Raw genomic sequence first — 23113 nt, 5'->3', positions numbered from 1 at the left:
CAGAATAAATCAACACTACTACACTGATCTCTTTCAAAAAAAAAAAAAAAACTCTCCATAACAAAAGAAATTGCTCGTGACAATGGAAAAATCTTGTAACTCTTGTAATGAATATCTTGCTGCTGTTCGTGCACGATAAAACACGCGAATGCCATAATCGCCCATCTCCCTTAATAGTGACATTTGTTATTGAGTGACCTTTTCTTATTTCCTAAATGAAGCCTCCATTAAAGATAGCTAAACATGAAGGTCGTGCCCATGGGATGTTCAAGCAACCATGAAAGAGAGCTAAAAACAGGGACAAAAGTTATGAATTGTTGGGGAAAGTTACAGAACAGAGCAAACCGTGATGGCGTTAGAAAGATCTTGTAGCGAAAGAGAACCAGCTGAGCAATGGTATATTCGTTTCCCGTTACCTACCATCAGTACGTTACCAAACATTCAGGGATACAAAACTAGAATGGTTTCTCCCACCTAAAAGCTGTTTTAATTTTTGTAGCTATGAAAAAGTTTGATTGCTACGACTACACTTATCTATCTTATGTTTATCAACATGTCTGTTCTTTTCTTAGGGAAAAGATGGACTTTTGCTATGGATAAAGGTCTGGGGCACTTTATTCAAAGTTTTTTTTTATTCTTTATTCAGAGTCGATATAAGAAAAATTAATTATGTAATTGGGTACATAATTTATTTATTTGCATTTGGCAGACAGTTAAAGAAAAAATAAATAAACTAGCGGCATCTTTTTGGACTATTGCGACAATAGTAATGCAGGGATTACTAACAACTGTGAGCAAACAGAACCTATCGTTGCTATGGGAACGTAAAATCATGCCATCAATTATCTTAATTTATTATATAGCGAAATAGTTACACTATCATAAGTAAATTCAATATGCCATCAACACACACTTCTGTAATGCAAAATTCTGATACTTGCCTTCAGTAAGTTATCGACCTCTTAAACTCAATTTCAAGATTTCAGCTAAATAGCAAAGCCTTTTCACGTTTATAACCTATTTACAGCATCGGCGGACTTTAAATAGTGGAACTATTATGTGTGAACAGTAGTAAGTTTCTAATAAAAATGCATCCTTGGGGTGTGAAATCAGTGAAAGATTATGCAGTAATTTGGCCAATCATGAACGTGACTTTCTAGTTTGTTTTATAAGAATATCACCAGTCACAAGTTGTAAACCTATAGTATCGCGGACCGCTTTAAGGTTAGATAAATTCGGGAACCCTTGTAGATCAAACATATGTTTGATCTACAAGGGTAATTTGATCTCTTTCAAGTTAATACAGTAGTATACGTGGGCGGTCAGGAAAGTCCTAATAAACACCTGGAACAAAAATGATATTAAAGCAACGGATATAACCACAAGAAAAAACACACTAGTAGCAAAGTTATGAAGGTAACTTATGTTCTTATATTCTTATACACTCGTAAGTTCTTTCGTGTGGTTGTATCAGTTGCTTTAATATAATTTTGTTCTAGGTGTTTATCAGAATTTTCTAGAACCCTCCCCCCATTCGTAAGCAGGTGGGCATTCTTGTGGACGATGAACATCACCTATCTCTTAAAGATATCCTCAGTTGACAATGCTCTTTGGTTGGAAATACCTGGGTTCTAATTCCGTCATGATGCAAAGTATCCTCATAAGGGATAGCAGTTTTTTTTCCTTACGTGAAAGAACTACTTAGGTAAACCGGCCAGAAGAACACATGTAGTTTACTCAGTGCACTAGCCTCATAGTTTGCTTCGGCTGTAATTCAACCGTCCCAATCCAGTCCCAGTTGGATTTGAAATATGTGGGATATGGATAGGAAAACATATTTGAAACACGGTCGAGTGGATAGCGTTTCTGTTTTTCGACATTGGACTGTTGTCAATACCGACCTTAATTGTTATATATGTGACAGGGCATCTTCAGTCAGTGACTACTGATTCAGTTTGGAGATAGGTTGGAAACCCTCAGGTTCCAACAATTAATACCACAAATAGCATTAGTTTATTCTGCTAGATTGATTATAAAGTCTCGTTTAACAATCACAGAATCATTCTTCAAACTGGCACACTTTTCTTAAAGGAATTATGGAAGAAGGAATTTAGGAGGAAGAGAAACTCTTATTAAAACATGTAACAGCTCTTCTATTCGATAGTCTGGATGGCTGAGCGGTTAGCATTTCGTATTACTGGTATTTCGAATCCCGCCTTGGACCTGGATGTTTGTGATTGTCTTTAGGTAGGAGATGAATTTCATCGCACGGTGTGTGACCACCGCATCATTTATTGGAGCAGAGTTTCCAAATTAGACAAACAATACAAAAGAATAACATAAATAAATAACATAAAATAAATTTTAAAAGATATCTCAGCCCCCTGATGGTACTAATGTACTATAGGTTTGCAACTTTTCCTTCATAAAAAATTCAGAATTAAAATGAAACACGCATGCTCACAAAGATACTTACAGACGTTGTAAATCCTTAGCTGTGTTGATCTCTCGGGGTATTTCTGCAATGTCATTCACATCCAGATACCTGCATGAAAGAAACATTTATGAATTAATCTCATCCGGGAATATTTTTTAGTTGAGTAGAAACTATAAAACGACAAATTTTAGTTGGTATTTCTTGGGGCTACGTAGTGCAACTCGGTGTGTTTATTTAACTAGATATTTCTAATACACCACTGATATTTCTACTGCAGTTATAAAAGTGTGGTGATTCTTGTATAAACTGCAAGGCAGGATTCTCAACTGGTGGATGACGGTCACATCAGAAGTATTAACGGGTTTTTTATAGTCTGCTGGTAAGTCAAACCTAATTGGATAATTTCTGCTTTAAGTACTTATTTAAAAATGTGGAATTTTTGCAGGTCTTCCTATTTTCACCTTGAAAACTAACCAAACGTTCGCTTATTCATGTATCGATCGTTTGTGGCATGGAAAAAGTGAAAATTTCACTTCAAATTTTGCTTTTTAAAAAGTATTAATTTTTTTCATTACTCTACGCTTTCATCCCTAACACGTTATATTTATAAAGGTTTTCTGTGATTTTTCAGAAATAATTTTCCATTTAATAAAAAAAGATTTAAGACCTGTTTTGAAATGTAAATACGAATTAGACATTTTATTAAGTTTCTGTTGCTGAGATTGAGGAGGTCTATTCCCCCACAAATAAGAATGTGAATATGGAAAGGAGTCTTAAAATTTAACTGTTGGATAGTTTGTAATCTGTAAGGGGATGAAAATAAAAGTAAAAACTTTTTTTTTATCCTGAGATGTAACATTATGTTTTTTTTCTTTAAATTGATCACATTAATTAGTTTAATAGCAATAGTTAGTTATCCACATGTGACTTCATTTCGATGCCTTGTGGTCACTCCCATTCCACATTGGGTTTGGGGAGTGAAGCCTTTTGCTAGAAGAGGTGGTAGGGTCGCAGATTCCCTTTCCACAAAAAGTTTAAGACATTCACAAACATCCATGCCGGGATTCTATCCCACAACCTCTTGGCTGAAGAGTAGATATTCTAACAACTCAGCCAACTAGGCCTGCATGATTGCCGAGCGGTTAGCATATCAGCAATTGTTTAAATAACGCATTTTTGTTTTTCAGTTTTTCAAGATTATCTTAAGTTTAAATCAAATAAAGTTGTGTTTCTCTTTATTATTAAAAAAAAAATTTTTTTTTCTAAATAAGAATTTACAATTAATGATTTAATGCCTGTTTTGATCATATAGAAAAATTGTAGCAGAACGTAGTTAAAATCCACAAGATTATAGGACTGAGGACACTTCCAGTATGCTGATTTTATTTCTTCTGTTTTGCAAGAATGAATGCGATGTTTCCTTTTTCTCGCACTCCTAAAAGTGCTTCCCGTGCAAGTGTGAACGCGCGGTCTGCATGTTTCTGACGTAAGTTTGAATCGAACAGAAAACGCTTGGCAGTAGCAGATACGACTTGCAGTGAAACGCACGTTTTCTTCGAGAGTGCCACTTTACTTCTACAGGAACAACCGTCTTTGTCATTTTTAAGAACTGCTTGCAATTAAGTTAAATGTTTCACAGTGAGAGAGAGAGAGAGAGAGAGAGAGAGAGAGAGAGAGAGAGAGAGAGAGCAAGTTAAGATCTATTGATGAAATAAACAGAGGTCAGTTTCTTGCCGATTTCAGTATTTAACTGACCAACTTTATAGTTTGTGTGATTTCTTATACGAAATATGAAAAACTTTCCACTACATTTCATAAAAGAAACATCGCTGTCACGTACGTAGGTGGTCTGAAAAGTTCTCGGCCTAACAATTTAAAAACCAACTTATAATTTCAAAATTATTTTTATTTTTCAACATAATCTCCCTTAAGACTAATACATTTATAATACCAGTGTCATTATCCAGTCCATGTAGTGGTTCTCAGTAAGATCTTCAAAATATCCCTCTACAGCTGCAATCACCTTTTGATTCGAAGAAAAACGCTGACCAGCGAGGAAGAGATTTAGTTTTGGGAAGAGAAAGAAGTCAGAGGGAGCCAAACCTGGGGAATATTGGTGGATGCTCCAACAATTCATATTGCAGATCCCTTAATTTTCTCATTGCTAAAATACCTTTCTGGCAGGTGCATTGTCCTGATGAAAGATGATTTTTTTCTTTTGCAAACCGGGTATTTTCTAACGAATTTCTTCGTCTAGTATGGTTAAAAGATCGGAATAATATTCCGCAGTTATTGTTTTACCCTTTTCAAGATAATTAATAAACAAAATGCCTTTAGCATCCCAAAACCATGACCTTTCCTGCTGATGGAACCAACTTTGTCTTCTTTAGCGCTGAACAACTGGTTTCTGTCCACTGTTTTGACTACTGTTTTGATTCTGGTGTGTAATGGTGAATGCAAGTCTCATCCATAGTAATAAATCGACGCATAAAATCAGTTTTATTCTTGTTAAAACCCTCCAAGCACTGTTCAGAGATTTTCATGCAAGTGCGTTTTTGATCTGCTGTGAGCAAGCGCGGCACCCATGTTGCGCAAAGCTTTTTCATTTGCAATTCTTCATGCAAAATATATCCTACACGTTCTTTTGAAATGCCTATAGTCTCAGAAATTTCAAGCAATTTGACTCGCTGGTCATCCAATACCATATTGGATGGTATATATATATATATATATATATATATATATATATATATATATATATATATATATATAAGTTTTTTTTACCTTGGGTAATGTATATTAGGCTTACCAAGTAATTTTATAAACTTGGTTATTTTACTCCTAATCCTAAGTAAGCAAGCAGTTAAGTTTGCGCCTGAACGTAGTTCAAGTCTAAAGGTGGTGCAACACCAGGGCAACTCATTGTAAAGGTGGATAAAGCTCTGATCACTATTCTTAGTATTTTCCATAATGTAAAGCACATCTCACTAAGAGATGTATACTGCAATACATTATGGGTGGAGTCACTACCCAGACCGGTTTCAACTTTTTTTTTTGAGGTCTCCTCAGTGAGGCGACATCGATTTCACATCGATGCTTATGACAGATGTACCAACCTAGAAAAAAAATCTTGTCGATAGTGTTGCCATTTATGGTTGAGGCCGAGAACTTTTCAGACCACACACGTACATGATTATGGAATAATTCAAGTCTCAGCATATTGAAATTAAAATAATGGGGAGCCCAACAAGCACATACGAGTATTTCACTGGTGTCTGTTCAAGATACGCTTGCCATTTTAATCATAGAGGACATGACGTTACTCTTCTTCCTTCAAGCCATACGAACTCTCCACGACTTCGTTTATATAACAAAACCGCTAAAATACCTAGGCAACCTCTCACACCTCAAGAAATTAAATTTGTTTGTGGAGGAGTCATGAGTTGTTCATCGCAAGCATACTGTATTTGATAGCAGAATAATAGTGGTGTTGGAAATGATTATGAAAAATGACTTTTAGTGGAGAGGTTTTGTTGTTGTCTGCTATGTATGTAGCCGAACTGGTTGGTCGACTGGATGAGGTTTCCGCTCTATAACTGGCTGGATTCGAATGCCGCTGTGGCACAGATGTCTGTGAAAAATGACAGACAGTTTTTCGTTGACTGTGTAAAACCATCAATCCTGATTATTAAAGATCTAAGGTCTCTTGAAGGAGTGATATATTTGATTTCTAGAGCGCAAGGTTTTCTGTTTACGCTTAACCCACCATCATTTATAATACTGTAGGTTTACAGCATGGTAAATTTAGAGCCTTTCATGGGATTCATAAAACGTAGTGATTTTAACAGTAATTCATAATGGCAATATAATCGAAGTATTAATTAATTCAACTGATTCGCTGGATTCAGTCCAGTTCATCAGAACACTATGAGGTCAGAAACAATAAAATTATCTGAATTTTTTTTCTCGACAGCTATGAAGCACTGTTGTATTCCTAAGCAGTATAACTCCAACAAGACCCAACGTTCAAGACTGTTTCTATTTCCAGGCTCCAGAGGGCGCTCGCTAGAATATTAGTGGTGCTTTACAGTTTCAGTTTTGCACTATAATCTGGTTGAAATGCAAATGTGATTCTGTCTTATGAAAAAATGTCAGTTTGAATCAAAAGAACTCTTAACTAATTTAATAAATAATTAGCCAATATCTAAATTTCATTTATTTGCTGTATATTTGGTGAAATCAAAGTGTGTTCCGGAGAAAACTGAAATTCTCAATTGAAAACTGTAGTTGTCAAAAGATTGGATAAATCAGATATACAATAATACTTACAACTCAGTCGTAGCACTTGGAATGGCTTTAGAAACCGCTTTCAGCTTTTTCCGACTACAATGGACCACCGTTCCGGTACAAACACATCCTGGAGGGCAAGGTAACTCGGCATTGCAACCCCCATGCAATTCGTGTTCTGAAAAGAGGGTGGAAATAAGTACAGAATGACAAGAGTTGTGTTCGGTGTCATTCAGCGCTATTCTTACAGCTAATTAAGCTCCATCTATCAAACACTGCTACTATTAAAACATTATCTAATAACGGGCCAGTCCGAGAACTCGAGAGGCCATCGAAGGTGCACATTCCACAACCCGACTGTGGCCATGATGAAACGACAATAAAACATCCATAAGATGCAGCAGATACAATGGAGTGCGCTGCTAACACCTTCAATAGCCCCTTAATGAGGATTATTTGCACGCAAGCCTGAGTATTTCGTACACGCCTTTGGCCATGGTTTAAAAAAAAATGAAAGGGAATCTGTCCAGTAATGGCTTCTTTTACCTCTGTAGATAACAGTAATGGAGTTACAGAAACAGCCGTTTGCCCTTAGCTATACAAAACGTTATCTTGTGTTTATGGGCGTAATAAAAGAGTTCTCCATTAGTTGGCATGTAGATACAGTTGGTTACAGCGGTATGTTTTTATCAAACGATTTCCAATGTAATAGATCAAGCAGTGCTCGGAACATAAATCACGGATATCTAAAATCCTCTTTATCTAACCCCTATTTAATTTTCAATAATATTTATATGACACTAATGGTTGGCTAATATTTATGTGAGAAACCGCTAGCATAAATATACTACACTGCCGGGCAAAATATCACTGTTGTTGTTTAAGCAATATTTCGGCATTAACCTTCCTACTGGTTGAAATGGATGAAATAGTGAGAAAAAATTGCACTTCTTATCCATGTTATTCAATAGGTGTTACATAATCGTATCCAGATTTAGCTGGACGTCTATAGACGTTATGGCCAGTTGGGGTTTAAATGAAAGATGTAAACAGAACTGTAAACGGAATCGGGCAGTGAAAATTTCTTTACAGGGACACTTACAAGGATTTTGATTTTTTTACATCTTTATGAAAAAATCATGGTCTATGTTTCCGCAACGCACATCCATTTTACACGTGGATGTGAGCTGAGACCAGCTCTATGCGAACAACATGTATATTTTAAACTTTTTGCAACATCATAGGGAAACAAACAAAGATCCATCTCATTACCTTCGCACTTGAAGTCCTTGGATTCAACATCTTGAATGGGAATGTCTTTCAAGGAAGTAGGAGAGTGACATCGAGGATTTCCCGTAACCACACTCTTTTTTTTAAGCCATTCTGAAAGCCATCGAAGATGACAGTTACATCTCAAGGGATTGGCCATTATGTTTCTGGGAGAAAAAAGACAACAATTAAAAAAAAAAAACTGTGACAGAGGATATGTAGATATATATCTTTAATCTACAAAACTATAAAATCAATGAAGCCATTTATTTATTTCTAAATATATTCAGGATTATATTTGGGAATAGCGAATAGTGAGCCTGTGTAGCTCAGTAGAAGTGGCGTTTGCACTCTACGACGCTTGACCGTACGAAGAAAAACTTATAAATTCGAGTCTTGTAGCCGACTGGAGGAATCTAAGCCTTTTTTCGACCGGTTTCCGAGTTAGTCGATCTCTGGCACGGGCAAGTGGGTTTTTTCTCCGGAAACTCGGATTTCTGGTCCTGTAAACTTAAGAAAATCGGCCGTCGAACCCACACGATTTTCAGACATTAAAAAATATATTGTATTAGGGTTAGGGACCACGAGATGGCGGCATTTATTATCGTCTTCTTCACTGCGTGCCGATTAATTAGTGATAGCCTTGGGCCAGCTATCTATGATTGGCTACCAGTGGAGATTGAACTACCCACTCAGTCTCCATAAGTTAGATAGGGCTTGAACGGCCTCGCCTACTTTTTTTTTTTTTTTTGTGCTTGAATATTCACAAACAAAGTAGATCGCAACTAGACAGATCTCACCGACCGACAACAGGGATAATTAACATGTTACACTGAGTACTAATCAACATGTTTCAGAAAGAATACAGCTAGATTTAAAGCTGAAAAAAACTGTAATACCTGTAAACAAAGCGTGAAACTTTTGAAAAAGGCATGTTTAAAGTATCATGCTTTATTATAGTTTAATCTTTAGTCACGAATGAGCTGCACAACAATTTTAAAGTTAAACTAAATAGAGGATAAAGAGAAAATCGACTTGTACTTACAGATTGGGATAAGTTAGGCAGTTTGCTTTGGAATATCAATTGAGTGCGGTCATTTTTTTTTCTTTTTATTGTTTTTCTTTTAATCATTAATTTCCTTTTTAAAATTTCTATTTCTTTGTAATGTTTTGTTACCTTTTTTTAAGATTAAACATGGAAAAAACATCGAAATATTCATTTAATTTTGAAACGGAAAAGCATAATTACTTGAAGCATTTCAACTTGTATGATTGGAAATAAAAGCTTGTAATAGAAAACAGATAAGCAATATTATTGAGCTATATTTACTCATCTAGCACAGCTTCAAGTAATTACGCTTTTCTGTTTCTTCTCTTCTAGAGGAAGAGAAGAAAGCAAAAAAATAACTTTATGCCTTTTTTTTTCTAATTGCGATTTGCTAACGATAATAATAAAAAAAGCAATTTTACTTACAGCGTTGTGAGGGATGTCATGGGTTCAAATGCCCCTTCCATAATGCAAGTGACTTTGTTATCGTACACCGATCTAAAATCAAATAGAAAACCCATTGAAAAACACATTTCATCCTCAATATCCAAGCATTAAACATCAAAAGGCCAGTTGCTTAGCATACTTTATTTCATGTTTTTATAATTTCTCTGCGGGAATAATACCTTTCAAAAACTTGTAATTTATCCCTAACTAAAAGACGACGGTACCTCACTTTCATAATCACATTCTTATTAGCTGATTCTACTATTTTATAGAAGTATATTGTGTAGTTATCAGCGTTGTGGACAGAGCAAAAATCATAAATCAGAATTTGTTATGCATTTGTTAGCTAGCTAATAAAAGCTTAATGCCATCTGTATATTCAACAAGCAACCGATGAATCTGTGCAGGACTCTTCACGCCTAAAATATCCGAAGAGATATCTATTTACAGAAAATTCATCTTTACAAAAACTCCAAACAGGAGTGGAGTCCTGATATGAGATTAAAAACTGTCCTGATCGCAAATCTTCTCATGATCTGTGATTAAAAACTGAAATAATGCAGGACAACATAAAACGAATTTCGATTTGCCAATAATTTTATGCCATGTAGTCTGCGGGGAATTGTTATACACAAATCTTTTACTTTATATTGTTTGTATAACTTAAATAAATCAGTCGTTTAGTATCTTTAAACAATAAATGTTTCACCCCATTACAATAAGAACATCTGATAAAAAACAGGGCGGTAATTGTATGTTGTTATTTAAGGAATTACACAAAAAGAGTTTGTGTTTTCAGAATGAATTTTCATTGTGTGCTTGGAGACTTTTGTACGCTGACAAATTCTCAATGCACACAACAAAAATTTGAATTTAAACATGGGTATTTGAGAAGTCAGTAACTGGAACGAAAACTATCACAGCTATTAGTAAAGAGTTAACATTTCTTGACGAAATATTCAATTAAATTAAGAAATGTGTATGAAGTATTGTTTTAGATTACAAATAAATAACGTATTTGTCTGTTTGTCTACTTAATTTAATCTACCTGAACGAATTATTTGGATCCATACTTACAGAACGGTAAACTTTAACCTATTAAGGAAGAATATGGGGAATGCACTTCGCTCATTCCGGTAGGAGACCTTCATTGGCTTCTCATGGAATTGTACGATTACCTTATATTAACCATGGTCAAGAGAAAAGGCTGAAAAAACTCCATGATGGCTGTGCAAAGCTCTTGAACCGAACTGTAGAAACGGCAGATAACACAAATTTATTGGAAACGAATCAGGGTAGACAAGTAAGCTTATTGGGTACGAATCACGACATGAAACTAACTTATTGAGGATGCAAAGGATGGATGGATGGAACAAATCAGGGATACAAAAAGCGAGTTGAGATACAATTCGGATATCATGACAACAGCATTTTACACTTTCAACAAGCACCGAATTTCAAAGTTCGAATTTTAAATTCGAATATTAAGATCTAAATCCATCCTTCTCGACTATTCGAATCAATCTAAATCCACTCCACCAAAAAATGAAATTTAATGTTCCTTTTCTAACTTCAGGCATATGGATCCTAATACTTTGTCCAGGTGTTATACTTATAGTGACAAGAAGACGAAACGAACTCACAGTAATTGAACTGAGCGCAGTCCACTAAACGTATCATTGGGAATGCACGTTAGTTGGTTAGTACGTAGCATTCTGCAATGGGAAAGAACAAACCATTGAGAACACAAAGAGATTTTTGGTAGACAGGTGATGATTAAAGGTTAATAAAAGACAATTAACGATCAATATTGGTGCAACTGTTTCAAGAGGGATTTACTTACAGAGTTTTCAAGTTTCCTAATCCAGCAAACATCTTTGGCCTGATTTCTTTAAGTTTGTTTTCGGTGAGAATTCTAAATAAAGAAAATATCGAATTACATATTGTGAGTATGGTTGAAAACATACCAAGTTGATAGTAAAATAAAGGAAAAGGAAATTAATGACGCAAAGTTACCTTCTTTTAAATAAATAATTCGATTAGATAATAAAATGTGCAATAATGAATCTTAATTCCCTTAAAACAACTATTATTTGACTGTTACGTTTCTTCTGGTTATAATCTTTCTTTATCTGCAAAAAATAGCCTTCATGGTTTATAAAAATTGAAAGATGAATAATAAGATGAATTAAAGTAGCATTTAAATATCTCGCAATGAAATGAAATTACAAAGATTATTATTCGTAAAGATTTATTTGTTAAAAGGGTTATGTCTTTATACTTACAGATCTCCAAGTTGAACAGCTCCGATGAAGGCGTTATCCTCAACTTCACTAATTTCATTGTTCCGAAGATCTCTGCAACAGAACAGATATTCAGTATTCCTGGAGGAATGAACTCCACGATGTTTGTCATGGTTGCGATAGAGAGGAGGATGATGCTAGGAGGAGTGAAACAGAGAGAGAGAGAATACAGAGAAATAAAAAGAAAAATGGGCGAGAGGAGAGGTAAAAAAAAGAAAAGCAAAGAAGAAGAAGAAGAAGGAAAGACTAGCCATCATTTCATTGCAGACTTGTCCTGAAAATCGTCCTTACTTTAAGGAATACAATTATTTTAGAAAATATCCAAGAAAATTTCAAGATTTCTAGTTATACGCATATGATCCTGAAAGCGTAGCCAAAGTCACGACTAAAAGCAATACGTAAAATTTAGATATTTAGATTCTAATTTTGGTTCATTATTTAAAATAATTTCTTTTGTCATTAAATTTAATTAAATTCACTTTTAAAAGTGAAACCAAATGCTGATATTTAGTTGAGCGGATAGACACCGCCAATATAAAGCTTCATAAGGAACGTTATATAAGACAGTCAAAAATGCATTAAAACTTGCTTTTAGTCGAGTCATAATCATGCAAAAATGGCAAACCAGATTCCGTTTGAATAACGAGACAATTAAAATGTGCATGTTTCTCAGACCGGCTACTAGATAGCGTAATGGACCGAACCTAATGGTAACGCTTTCGAAAGTTTCCAGTGCAGCCGGCGAATAATATCGCTACCGTTCTGATAGGTGTGCCTAGAGGGAGTTCAAGTAGTGGCATGTAGGGGAATCAATTATTGATATCCATGTCTTTCTCAATTTCAATTCGACTAAGAACAAACTATGAAAAGCAAGCAAAGAGAAATATACTACATGTGGATAAAGGCAAACCTGCTAAATCCTTTTAGATTCACTTCACATATGTAGATGGCGTTGATGTAGATGATTGGTAGTAGAGGTTCGGTGTAGTGGTGGAGACGGAGAGTTGTACAGCAGGTGTCCTCCCACGATGAGTCTTCGAACTCCTTGGAGGTGTCACGAATAATAATAATAAACAATAATATATATGTGGTCTTATTTCCAATCTCAACAATGTTCACTGCAACCTCCAGTCTGCAGCACCACACGCATACTTTTCCAAAAAGAGACTCAAATTTAGTTTCTTCAAACATTATTCACATCATTTTCCTCAGTTAAATTCTCTCCGACTATTTTCGTCCCCAGGTGGTATCTGTGCATGTATTCGCTCTGATATATCACGTTAGAGAGTTTTTCAATCCTAGAATACCTCCCGGTTTTGAGTTTCTTTGGATAGAAAATTTTCATCCCGAATTCTTTCATAGGAGATCAGGATAAATGTCCTCCTACCATTTCAAATACACAATGTTTGATGTCCATTTGATTTTCCAGAGAGAGAGAGATCAGAAGTGTCTTGTCCAAACTAGATACCAAAAAGCTTCCTGGATCTAATGATATTTCATCAACTGTATTGAAGGTTTGTGTTTCTGACTCCTCTTGTGTCACTTGAATCTCACAATTAATAAGCCATCGTTAGTACGGATTCTGCCATTATCGATTAACAAGGGAACCTACTTGCTTATATTATTTTTGAGCAAATGCCATATGTGGGAAATCTGAAGTGGTTACTCTTGATATCTCGAAGGCATTTCCCACAATATCCTATTAAATAATCATATGGTGTAGCTTATAAACTCTGCTAAACTTTAGGGATTCCGGTTTTCTCTCTGAACAAATATTGCGCGTGATGGTGGATGAATCTTCATCCTCAAACTTTGCAACTAATGCCGGTGTTCCACAAGTTTTTTTTTTTTTATTCTTCACGCGCTCCCTTCCTTCTAATACAAGAATGATCTTCTCTAGTTGACTGCAAATGCAATACCCAGTTTTTCTTTTGACAGTACGTTGTCCTCATTTGACAAGTTTTGCTTAACACACGAATCACCAAATCTTGTGTATCATCTTCTATAATGTTAAATTCTTATCTCCAAACCATTTACCAATGGGATTCTGATAACCTCACTCATTCAATGCTGTTTTATTTCTCACAGGAAAGAACAAACCATTATCATCCTGTCTTACTTTTGACAACGCCTAAATATCTGGACAAAATGAGGTATTCTATTATTGGGATTACTCTAACCTTGTACTGCTCTGAGCATAATAGCATTACAAATATCACGTCCTGAGCTTCTGGAAAATTAGGTTTTCTATTACACTCAAGTCCGAACAGCCATTTACTCCATACAAATAACAGATCCATCCAACTATTGAATATTGTTCTCAGATTTAGAGTGTTGTCACTAAGAGCATCCTCAAAACAATTGTCTTAGCACAGAAGAGAATAATTAGATTGATTAATGGCCCACCACTCACCATTTCACTCGAGTCTCTTTCACAGAGACGTTTGGTTTCTGCTGTTTACATTTTCTAAAAATATTTCCATGGAAACTATTCATCAGAACGGGTAGCGATAATTACCCCAAAATTCCATTCTCTTCTGAATCTGTTAAAACATGTTTAGCAGCTATTCAACATCAACATCCCTTCACAGCTGCCACAGAACAAATTTAGCATCTTCATTTATTGCTCCTGTATTTTGGAACGGTCTTCGTTCCCATTTATTTCCTAAAGAGTATAATTTCGAGGTGTTTAAACCTTCTTCTCATCTTTCTGCTCATTTGCGGTCTCCAGGTTAAACATCTAGTGAATGGGATTACCATAAAATGCCAAAGAGCAGCATTGCTTGTCACAAGCCAGTGAAGTCTTGCAATAGTTGACTGCAGCTGTGTTTGTATTAGTTCGATAATTTGACAATGTACAATGTCGCACTACAATGCTCCTTAATAAAATTATCAGAGTCAGTTCTACAAATTAAACACTTTAATCTATTGAGTAGCTCATATTTATTATTAAGTAATAAATGATTAAGTTACTATGTAAAGACATGGCGACAGTCTCGATTTTAATCCACAGTTTCGCTATAGCTAAAGTTCAGTATTAGAATATTAAGTAAAGAAATAATATCCGAGCACTGTGAAACAAAGATGAAAAAAAAAATAAACAATGGAAGAAAGATGTTTACAAAGTGATGGAATTATACACGTGTAAAAGCGTTAATAATAAGAAAACAATTAAGACGTAAAGTGTTGTACTTGAAAATGTTTACGCGAAAGCGGGCAAAGACCGGTTTCCAAGGCAACAAGAGGATAATGTACTTACAGTCTCTTGAGGTTGGAGAGCCGCTTGAACAATCCGCTGTTCTTTATCTTCGTAATCACGTTATCGTTCAACCGTCTGAAGAGGAAAAAAAAAGAAAGAAAGAAACACGTGAGCTTCTCTCAAGATGTTTATGCTACTTTTTAGTAGCGGAATTGTGTAAAACGATATCTTAACCACTATTTTTAGTCGCAGGACACATGGGATTCCTGCATGGCACGAACACTCTATGAATATGCAAGGAATGCTTTCATGTTAGCAGCCTAAGAGATTTGATACGACAACTTTAGAAAAAACTCAGTAAATCTCGGAAGACTCTAATCTCTTGTGGGACGGAGAATTGCGAGATTTCATGAGATCGAAGGTTGTATACTGGTTATTAGCGATTTCGTTTGGTAAGAAGTTTCTCTTTGCAGTTTTTAATTTTTTTTTCTGGAAATTCTTTCTAGGAAGGGTATTAAGCTACCAAACCTCACTTTCCTACTAATTTCTGTTTTTCAATTATTCTTTCACGTATGGCTTCATTTCACACCATCGTCTTTTATATCAACAAACAACAATGCATGTTATCCATTGATGTTTGTTGAATACAGAAAGCATTCATCACTTTATAGAAGGCTCTGCCACTGTACCAATATTCATTCTTAAAATCTCGAATATAAATCAAACTGCTTTACACGACGTCTGTGTTATAATAGCGTTCTGCTCAAGATATTCTTGCCATGACCTTTGGACTGTCAGACACACTCAGTTCTCACAAATCACAGGAACATGGTCGGATCTCTTGGCTTCTACACTAATTAATAATTATTTTATGTCATCAACACTATGGCATGGCAAACATATCTTGAACAGAATGTAGGAAGTGTTTGAAGCGCGGATGTCTGTTGAATCAGTGATTGCCAAGTTTCTCCTTTTTTTTTTTTAATGTAGAACCTATATCGCGATAACTAAGTTGATACCATTTAATAATTAAATGCAATTACTTAAAATTGCGAATATTATATTATTTTTATTTTATTGCGAATATTTTTTAATTTTTTTAAAAATAAAAAAGCAACTTATAAACTTAGTAAAAATATAATAAGTTAAACTTAAAACTTAGGATTTATTTATTTATTTTTATGTCGAGATCATTCCTGGGAGCTTATTTGAATATTTTCTAGGATGGCCGAGATGTGGTTAAGGCATGTTGTAAGGGAGTCTTTGTGTCAGAATCAGTCGCATATAATTGAGGTTAAATGATAATCAACCAACCACACCCACAAACACACATGGTTGAGAAAAAATATCGGGGTTCTAATCCTGTTTAGGACACGAGCTTCTGAGAAGGATTTTTTGATCTTTCAACTGAACATGAGTTAGCCCGTCTCCTAACAGAGATGGAAGAGATTTATAAATATACCTTCCGTATATTTAAGTTGTTTTATTCCTCATAACAAACAAACCAGCCAGAGAACACACGCACCTAACAGATATAATACACTGGTTTCATAGCTTTAGTTGATTCACTCACAAAGCCAGCCTCCGTTAACTGAGAAAGGAAAAAAAAAACTAATTTTCGAATTCTCAAATCACGTGAAAGATAGCCCGAAAGTTCATTTTGGACACTCACACAGACAATTCCAAGTAAAATAGGCACTAAAAGATTTCATAAAGGAAACTTTGATTCTTTTTTTATATTCTTTCTCTTTTTTTAAATTTTTTTATTTCTTTCTGCAGAACAATTGAATTGAAAGTGTTCCAGTTCAAGATTGCTTTCGAAATTTCAATAGATTTCTGACTGGACGGAAATGCAATAACCCGTTCCAATGTAAGATCTGTTATGTTAATTCTGTGAAGCTAAATGACCAAGTGTTTGTAGTGTAGTTCAGAAGCAATTAAAATCATCAGATAAAAAAATAAAACAGCAGACTAATATAGCATGCTTCTAACGTGCAAAGTACTTACAGTTCCGTTGTGAACATAGGCATATTGGCCGGGATCTCCCTGAGTCTACGATTGGAACAGTCCACCACAGTGGCTTCACAAGTACAATGCTCGGGGCATTCTCTGTCCACTATACACTCGCCCGCCAACTTAGTGCGATACACCTCAGAACCTGTAATACAGAAATATGTAAGGAATTGTTCGAGATGGAAGCAATGATTAAAATCAGCACTTTATTCATTACTATTATATTTCTTACATTAAAACATCTTTATGGAACGTCTGCAAGCCTATCTGAAATGATCGTGGACATCAACTATTAAAAGGAAGCATAGTCAAGTGTACTACTAAAATCTACGGTTTTGGTCACCTTTTTAGCTGACCACAGCGGTAAAAGGAAAAGCAAATAATCGAATGAAGTAGGCTGTAAAGTGTTCAACTATCTGTACATTAATGAATCCTGATTTACTTATTCTGACTATTCTGATCCGGATGGGAATATAGCAATGAATTTCAAAATCATGATGATCTTTCAAAGAGCTGTATTATTTTTAATGTTTTCATGAATTTAATTGTGTTTGGTTGATTGTTTCACATTATTAATAACATGATCAGTGGTGGATTATACATAAGCACTGCAGTGTCACAGTGCTTATGTATAAGATATGTAATACAACATGTTAAAGGTTACAGCTTATGTTTCGACATTGATTGAATAGTTAATAATTGGAATTGTTCGATTAACGCTTTAGATTACGAAACAAATGCATTGCGATCTAACGCAGTGTCGGAATTATCACGTTCGGTCAGTTCCGGCTAGACTCGCCGATATTCGTTTCACTTGTCACTGCACGTAACAAGTGAATCTGCCACTGCTCTTTGAGCAGTGTCGCTACAGATAAATTGTATGCTTGCGCGTGTTATTTCTGTGAGATACGAAACTTTTATCATTGGTGTGTGTTCGTGGTGAGGGCGAAATATTTTTAATGAAAACTTTTGTCAAGGCAAAAATAGAAGAATGGATTTTATTTTCAAATAATATTTTAATAAAGCAAATTTTTTAATCTGTAAATTTACTTATTAATAAATTGGTTACTAATTAGGAAAAATTGAATTATTTTTCTTATTTTGTATATGCAGCACCACCACTTAAAATTTTCACCGGCCGCCACAGAATATGATTATACGCATTCTTGACATTTTGTGGGACTGATAGGTATTGTGTTTATACTGATATACCTTTCAAGTGTTACTGGTCTTGTAAAAAAGAACAGTCAAAAACTATTCTCAATACCATTCTTGATATTGTCATGAGTTAAAATCACTGAGAATATTCTTGACTCACTTAACATGCCAGAGAAGATATTAATCATGTAGCACAAACAGTACGAAGAAACAATGACTGTTATTTTAAAAATGAAATAGTGAAAGAACCACATTTTGTGTTGATAGTTCAATGCATCGCATTTTAAATCTCAAAAGAACGACCTCCCCAGTTTACAATCACTTTACTGATTAAATAGATTTATCATATAATATATTAGTATTAAACTTAATGAATAGTATACTGCAAACAGCTAAATAAGAGAAATGTATTTTTTGATGAACTGTGCGATTAAGACTGTTTTTGAGTGCAACTCAAAAACAGTCTTAATCGCACAGACTGTTTTAGAGTTGCAGTTTTGCAGCTCTCATCTAGAATTTGCATGCGAATATAAATAAAATATTCACAAATATATAATTACCACTATTAATAGTCTCTCTCTCTCTCTCTCTCACACACACACACACACACACACACACACACACACACACACACACACACACACACACACACACACACACACACACACACACACACACAAAGTGCTTATAAGAAAATCTATATTTAATGCTTGTGTCCACATGCAACACCAACTAATTTTTCATACAAACATCAATCTTTGTTTAATTCAGATCAGTTGCTTCAAGTTTAGATTGCAGCGACATGCAGCCCTTCGTTAGGAGAAGACAAGAACATACAAAGAGAGGGAGATGTGCAGTGCAATAGTATTATTGAAAGAGACACATGAGATTTAGAAATCAGAGGGTGGGAAGGCATGCAAGGAGGCCATGAGAAGAATGAAGAGATCAATTGATAATTCCTGCATTATCTAAATTAAGGTTAGAAACCAACCACCCTATCAATTGTCCCCGTCCTCCGCCCCCAAGTACAAATCTACCTTTACATTTATATTTCGTCTCTCTCATCTGGCTGATGCGACGTCGGTGCATACGTCGGGGACTCTCACATCTCGCTCCACTTGTCTCGATAGGGTTACTATGGAGATACTCAGCCAGCCATCGAAGATTGCAGTCACAGATGAAGGGGTTACGGGCGAGGTGCCTGCAATTAAAGGGACACACATTAGTAATAAACTGAAGTGTATGTGTGTATAGGGAGGGGATAGACATACAAAACAAGGTCAGTTGTTTGTGATTATTGTACAATATGTTTTTAAACAAAGATTATGCGATAAAACTTTATTAAGGATCTAAAGAATTCCTTTGACTTTTTTATAAATAGGATAGGATTTGATATGAATGACTAATGCCTGAAACGGAAGGCTGCCGACAAAAAAAAATATTAATAACTCATCGGTATTGTGCAATGTGACATCCATGTTGACAAAAGAGTGTGAATAAGAGTCATCAAGGCAGTCCTATTTAATCGGCTCTTCTTGGCAAGTATTGTCTAAGCAGTGTGATATATGTGAAGAGATAGACTATTTACGAAGAGCTGTATAAGCACATTGAAGGAGTAAAATACTTGATAAATCAGATTTAAATTCTAAATTAGCATTTGTAGCGTCGAGAGAAAGTGCATAACTCCGACTTCTTTTTTACGTTGCCCACATACAGAAGAGCTGAAACATTCTAATGCATTATTTATACGCGGTCGGAAGAACTCTTTTCATTTAACTGTAGAGGCGTCCCTCAGAGTTCCATTACCAAGTCGATTACCCAAATAAGCGAGTTGGATGGCGAAACACTTCTGCCTCATAAGTATACTAAGAGATGGACAGAAATAAGGGTAGTCATAAATCTACAACTCCCAAGCTGTTTTCTCCAGCCTGTCAGAATCAGCAAATAATGTCCAATAATCGCGAAAGCGTTCCTTACTCTGTGTATTACGGCATGTTTGCTCGCTCGTCATTTTGTAAAGGCATTAAAGGTCCATTTATTATATCTGCCCATCTCGCTTGGCCTGTCACTGTCAGCTCTTTCATTCGGAGAATTAGAATGATGCTTGTCGTCTTGTTGTTCTTCTTCATCCTCTTTTTTGGGTTAAGGACCTCACGCGTCTGAACGAAACAATCTATTAATTGAATCGTTTCTAGCTCGCAGTTGAAGTGGAAGAGGAAGTCACATTCTAAAATACTCTGTGATGCAATAGTTGCTACGAGGGTTGTTTGAAAAGTTTGGTAAAAAAAAAACAAGTTAAACACTTTTTTTTTTTTGTAAAAAATCACCTTTATTTTTCAACATAGTCTTCATCGAGGTCTACACATTTGGTCCAGCGAGTTTCTAATTTTTTCATCCCATCTAAAAAGTAGGATTTGTCATATTGTGCAAAATAGTCATTGACAGCCTTGATGACATCCTCGTTCGAAGAAAATGTTTTCCCACTGAGCCAAATATTTAAGTTTGGGAACAAGAAGAAGTCACATGGGGCCGGGCCAAGTCCGGAGAATACGGTGGATGTGGAACCAATTCGGACCTCAGTTCGTGCAATTTTGCCATTGCGAACTGATGTGTGGGAGGGTGCATTGTCTTGATGAAAGAGCAGATTTTTGTGCGCTGATTTTGGCCGTTTTTTCTTCAGTTCTTCTTTTAAACCGTCCAACGGTGACGCATAATAGACTCCTGTTATTGTCTTACTCTTTCCCAAATAGTCTATCATGATAATTCCTTGGGAATCCCAAAAACAGTGGCCATCACTTTCCCAGCTGACAAAACGGTCTTCGCTTTTTTCGGTGCTCTTTCACCGGGCATGTCCACTGTTTTGACTGCTGCTTGAACTCAGTGCATCCAAGTTTCGTCCACAGTCACGAATCGACGCAAAAAACCAATCCCCTCGAATTGCGGTTAAACATCGGCAAACACTGCGTTGAAATGTCTTTTCGCATGCGTGTTTGATCGAGAGTCAACAATCGCGGCACCCATATGTCGCCGTCTATTGGAAATTTACCAAACTTTTCAAACAACGTAATATTTCTAGCGTAATCTAGATATTATGCAATGATAAGGGTTGGAATTCCCTCCTAGGAAGCTAAGAACTTTTATAAGGACTTCAGATGAGAGTCAGCTGATTTTATAAAGAAGTTAACAGCCTTTCATTCTCCTGTAAAACTGAAAATCAACCAGACACGGAATTACCAAATATAATACATTGTCTTCTTACTCCTAGTTTCATCACCACTAATTCTAATTAACTCAACTTTGTTTTCTTTAGATTTCTAGATGATTAACATTTCATATGTGAATAGTCGATTCTGTACTTAATTCAGATGTGTGATTCGGTTGTTGATCATGTACACTGTCTCTAACATTCACCTTAAAGGTACCGTAAATTAGATACATGCAGTTGGCCTCTTGCCGCATCTCATTCTGATATGATAATAATCGTAGTACAAACTTAACTGAAAAGTGAATAATCATGTAGCGTTATTTAACAAAGTACTGATGCCATATACGAGTAAAATACATGACGTTGGTTCTCGTTTTTCACCTTCTTTCTCAAGTATTATACAGTTCAGTCAAATGAAGAACGGAACGCCACCACATTTATCAAATATTGGGTTAAAAATGTTAAAAAGTAATACGAATTTAGGCAAAAATTTTATAAAAAAAAACACTTTTTTAAAAAAGAATCAGTGAAATCTTTGATTGAAACAAGAGACCCAAACCATACTGCACCACACCATGGGAGTTATGTTCCCAAATTTTACTTCCAGCTTTGATAACTGTCTTGAGAGAGAGAAAGATAGATAGATAGATAGATAGATAGAGAGAGAGAGAGAGAGAGAGAGAGAGGACATTCAACTTACTAAGGTTTCATCATTTTCGATTACAAATAATTAAATTGGACCGTCCATTTCAGCTGACCTCGGTAAACTTTACAGCTGAAATTGCTACTCTGAACTTAGCAGTTCTCTGAGAAAATTCTTGGAGATTGCAATAAATGCAATTATTCGTCGAGAATGACTGCAGTTCTCCGGAGAAGACAACAATCCCTCTGGAGAATTATTGCATATTTGTGTTGTCTCTTCAAATAACACGAATCGGTGATTCTTGAGATAGAGAAAAGAGAAGGATCGAAAAATACGGTCTTCAGGTCGCTACTGGCGACTCAAAATCCGTTATTGGCGCCACTGTTCAGCCAGTCCGTCTTGTTTATTTCACGACCAAGCAAACTGACCGAAATGAGTAATGGAAGTTGAGAGAAATATTCGTTAAACATTTTTCAGTTATTATCAGAAATATCTTACGCAATCACACACCTCTCAATCTAGATTATTTTTTCATTAACGCTGTTCGAGGACTAGCTCAATCAGTAGCGAAATGCCCTTTATCGAAAACATTTGGATGCGAATCCCGTTTAGGATTTGATGAACCTTTATCAGAACTTTTTAATTAAAGGTACGTTAGCTGATTTAAATGGAGAGAGAAGAGTTTCTCCTGTCCGAAATTCGGGTTTTCATCCCTCTAAAGATGCAAACGGATCAGAAGAAAACAAACACACACCCAATTTGCAAGCATATCACGCTGACCTCAGGGACTTAGTTGTTTCGGTCATAATAAAAGCAAACAACGAACTAGCCAACCAATCCAAAAGTCTATGAGTTGCTATTCGACAATGCTCGGACGAGCTGAAAACAGAATGTATAGAATTAACATAGTTCGACTTGGTTGTTGTTCCTTTCAGATCCACTGAATTGAATCCATTGTTTCTATCACCGATGGAAACAGTGCTGTAGTCTTCCTTGGATACTACATTCAGCACCCGCTGCTCTTCGGCCTACATCTTGAAGCGTACTTAGATCTCCTCCTTTTATCTGCAATTTAAACTTAGGCAATAAAAATAGTTACAGGGA

The 23113-nt window shown here is 35.7% G+C and overlaps 1 protein-coding gene across 3 annotated transcripts in view; it reads right to left on the bottom strand.

Moving 5' to 3' along the window:
- The window catches only part of LOC150110598 (protein slit-like), a 225022-nt gene that overhangs the window by 33775 nt on the left and 168134 nt on the right, over positions 1-23113 (bottom strand). For 2 of the 3 annotated variants that reach the window (XM_090395071.1, XM_090395078.1), the window contains exons 15-23: positions 19199-19362; positions 16998-17148; positions 15051-15125; positions 11774-11845; positions 11332-11403; positions 9468-9539; positions 7997-8160; positions 6767-6902; positions 2477-2545 (exon numbers count right to left, since the gene is read on the bottom strand). In XM_090395071.1, the coding sequence (XP_090251197.1) occupies positions 2477-2545; positions 6767-6902; positions 7997-8160; positions 9468-9539; positions 11332-11403; positions 11774-11845; positions 15051-15125; positions 16998-17148; positions 19199-19362 (975 nt within the window). The remainder of the gene's footprint in view (positions 1-2476; positions 2546-6766; positions 6903-7996; positions 8161-9467; positions 9540-11331; positions 11404-11773; positions 11846-15050; positions 15126-16997; positions 17149-19198; positions 19363-23113) is intronic. The other variant, XM_090395085.1, reaches the window with a different exon arrangement.

Source organism: Typopeltis vanoorti, chromosome 1 (assembly GCF_054136105.1).
Source record: "Typopeltis vanoorti isolate ZY-2024b chromosome 1, IOZ_Tvanoo_1.0, whole genome shotgun sequence".
Lineage (NCBI taxonomy): Eukaryota > Metazoa > Arthropoda > Arachnida > Uropygi > Thelyphonidae > Typopeltis > Typopeltis vanoorti.
Note: the sequence above shows the minus strand (reverse complement) of the source record. Positions and strands in the feature narration are given on the sequence as shown.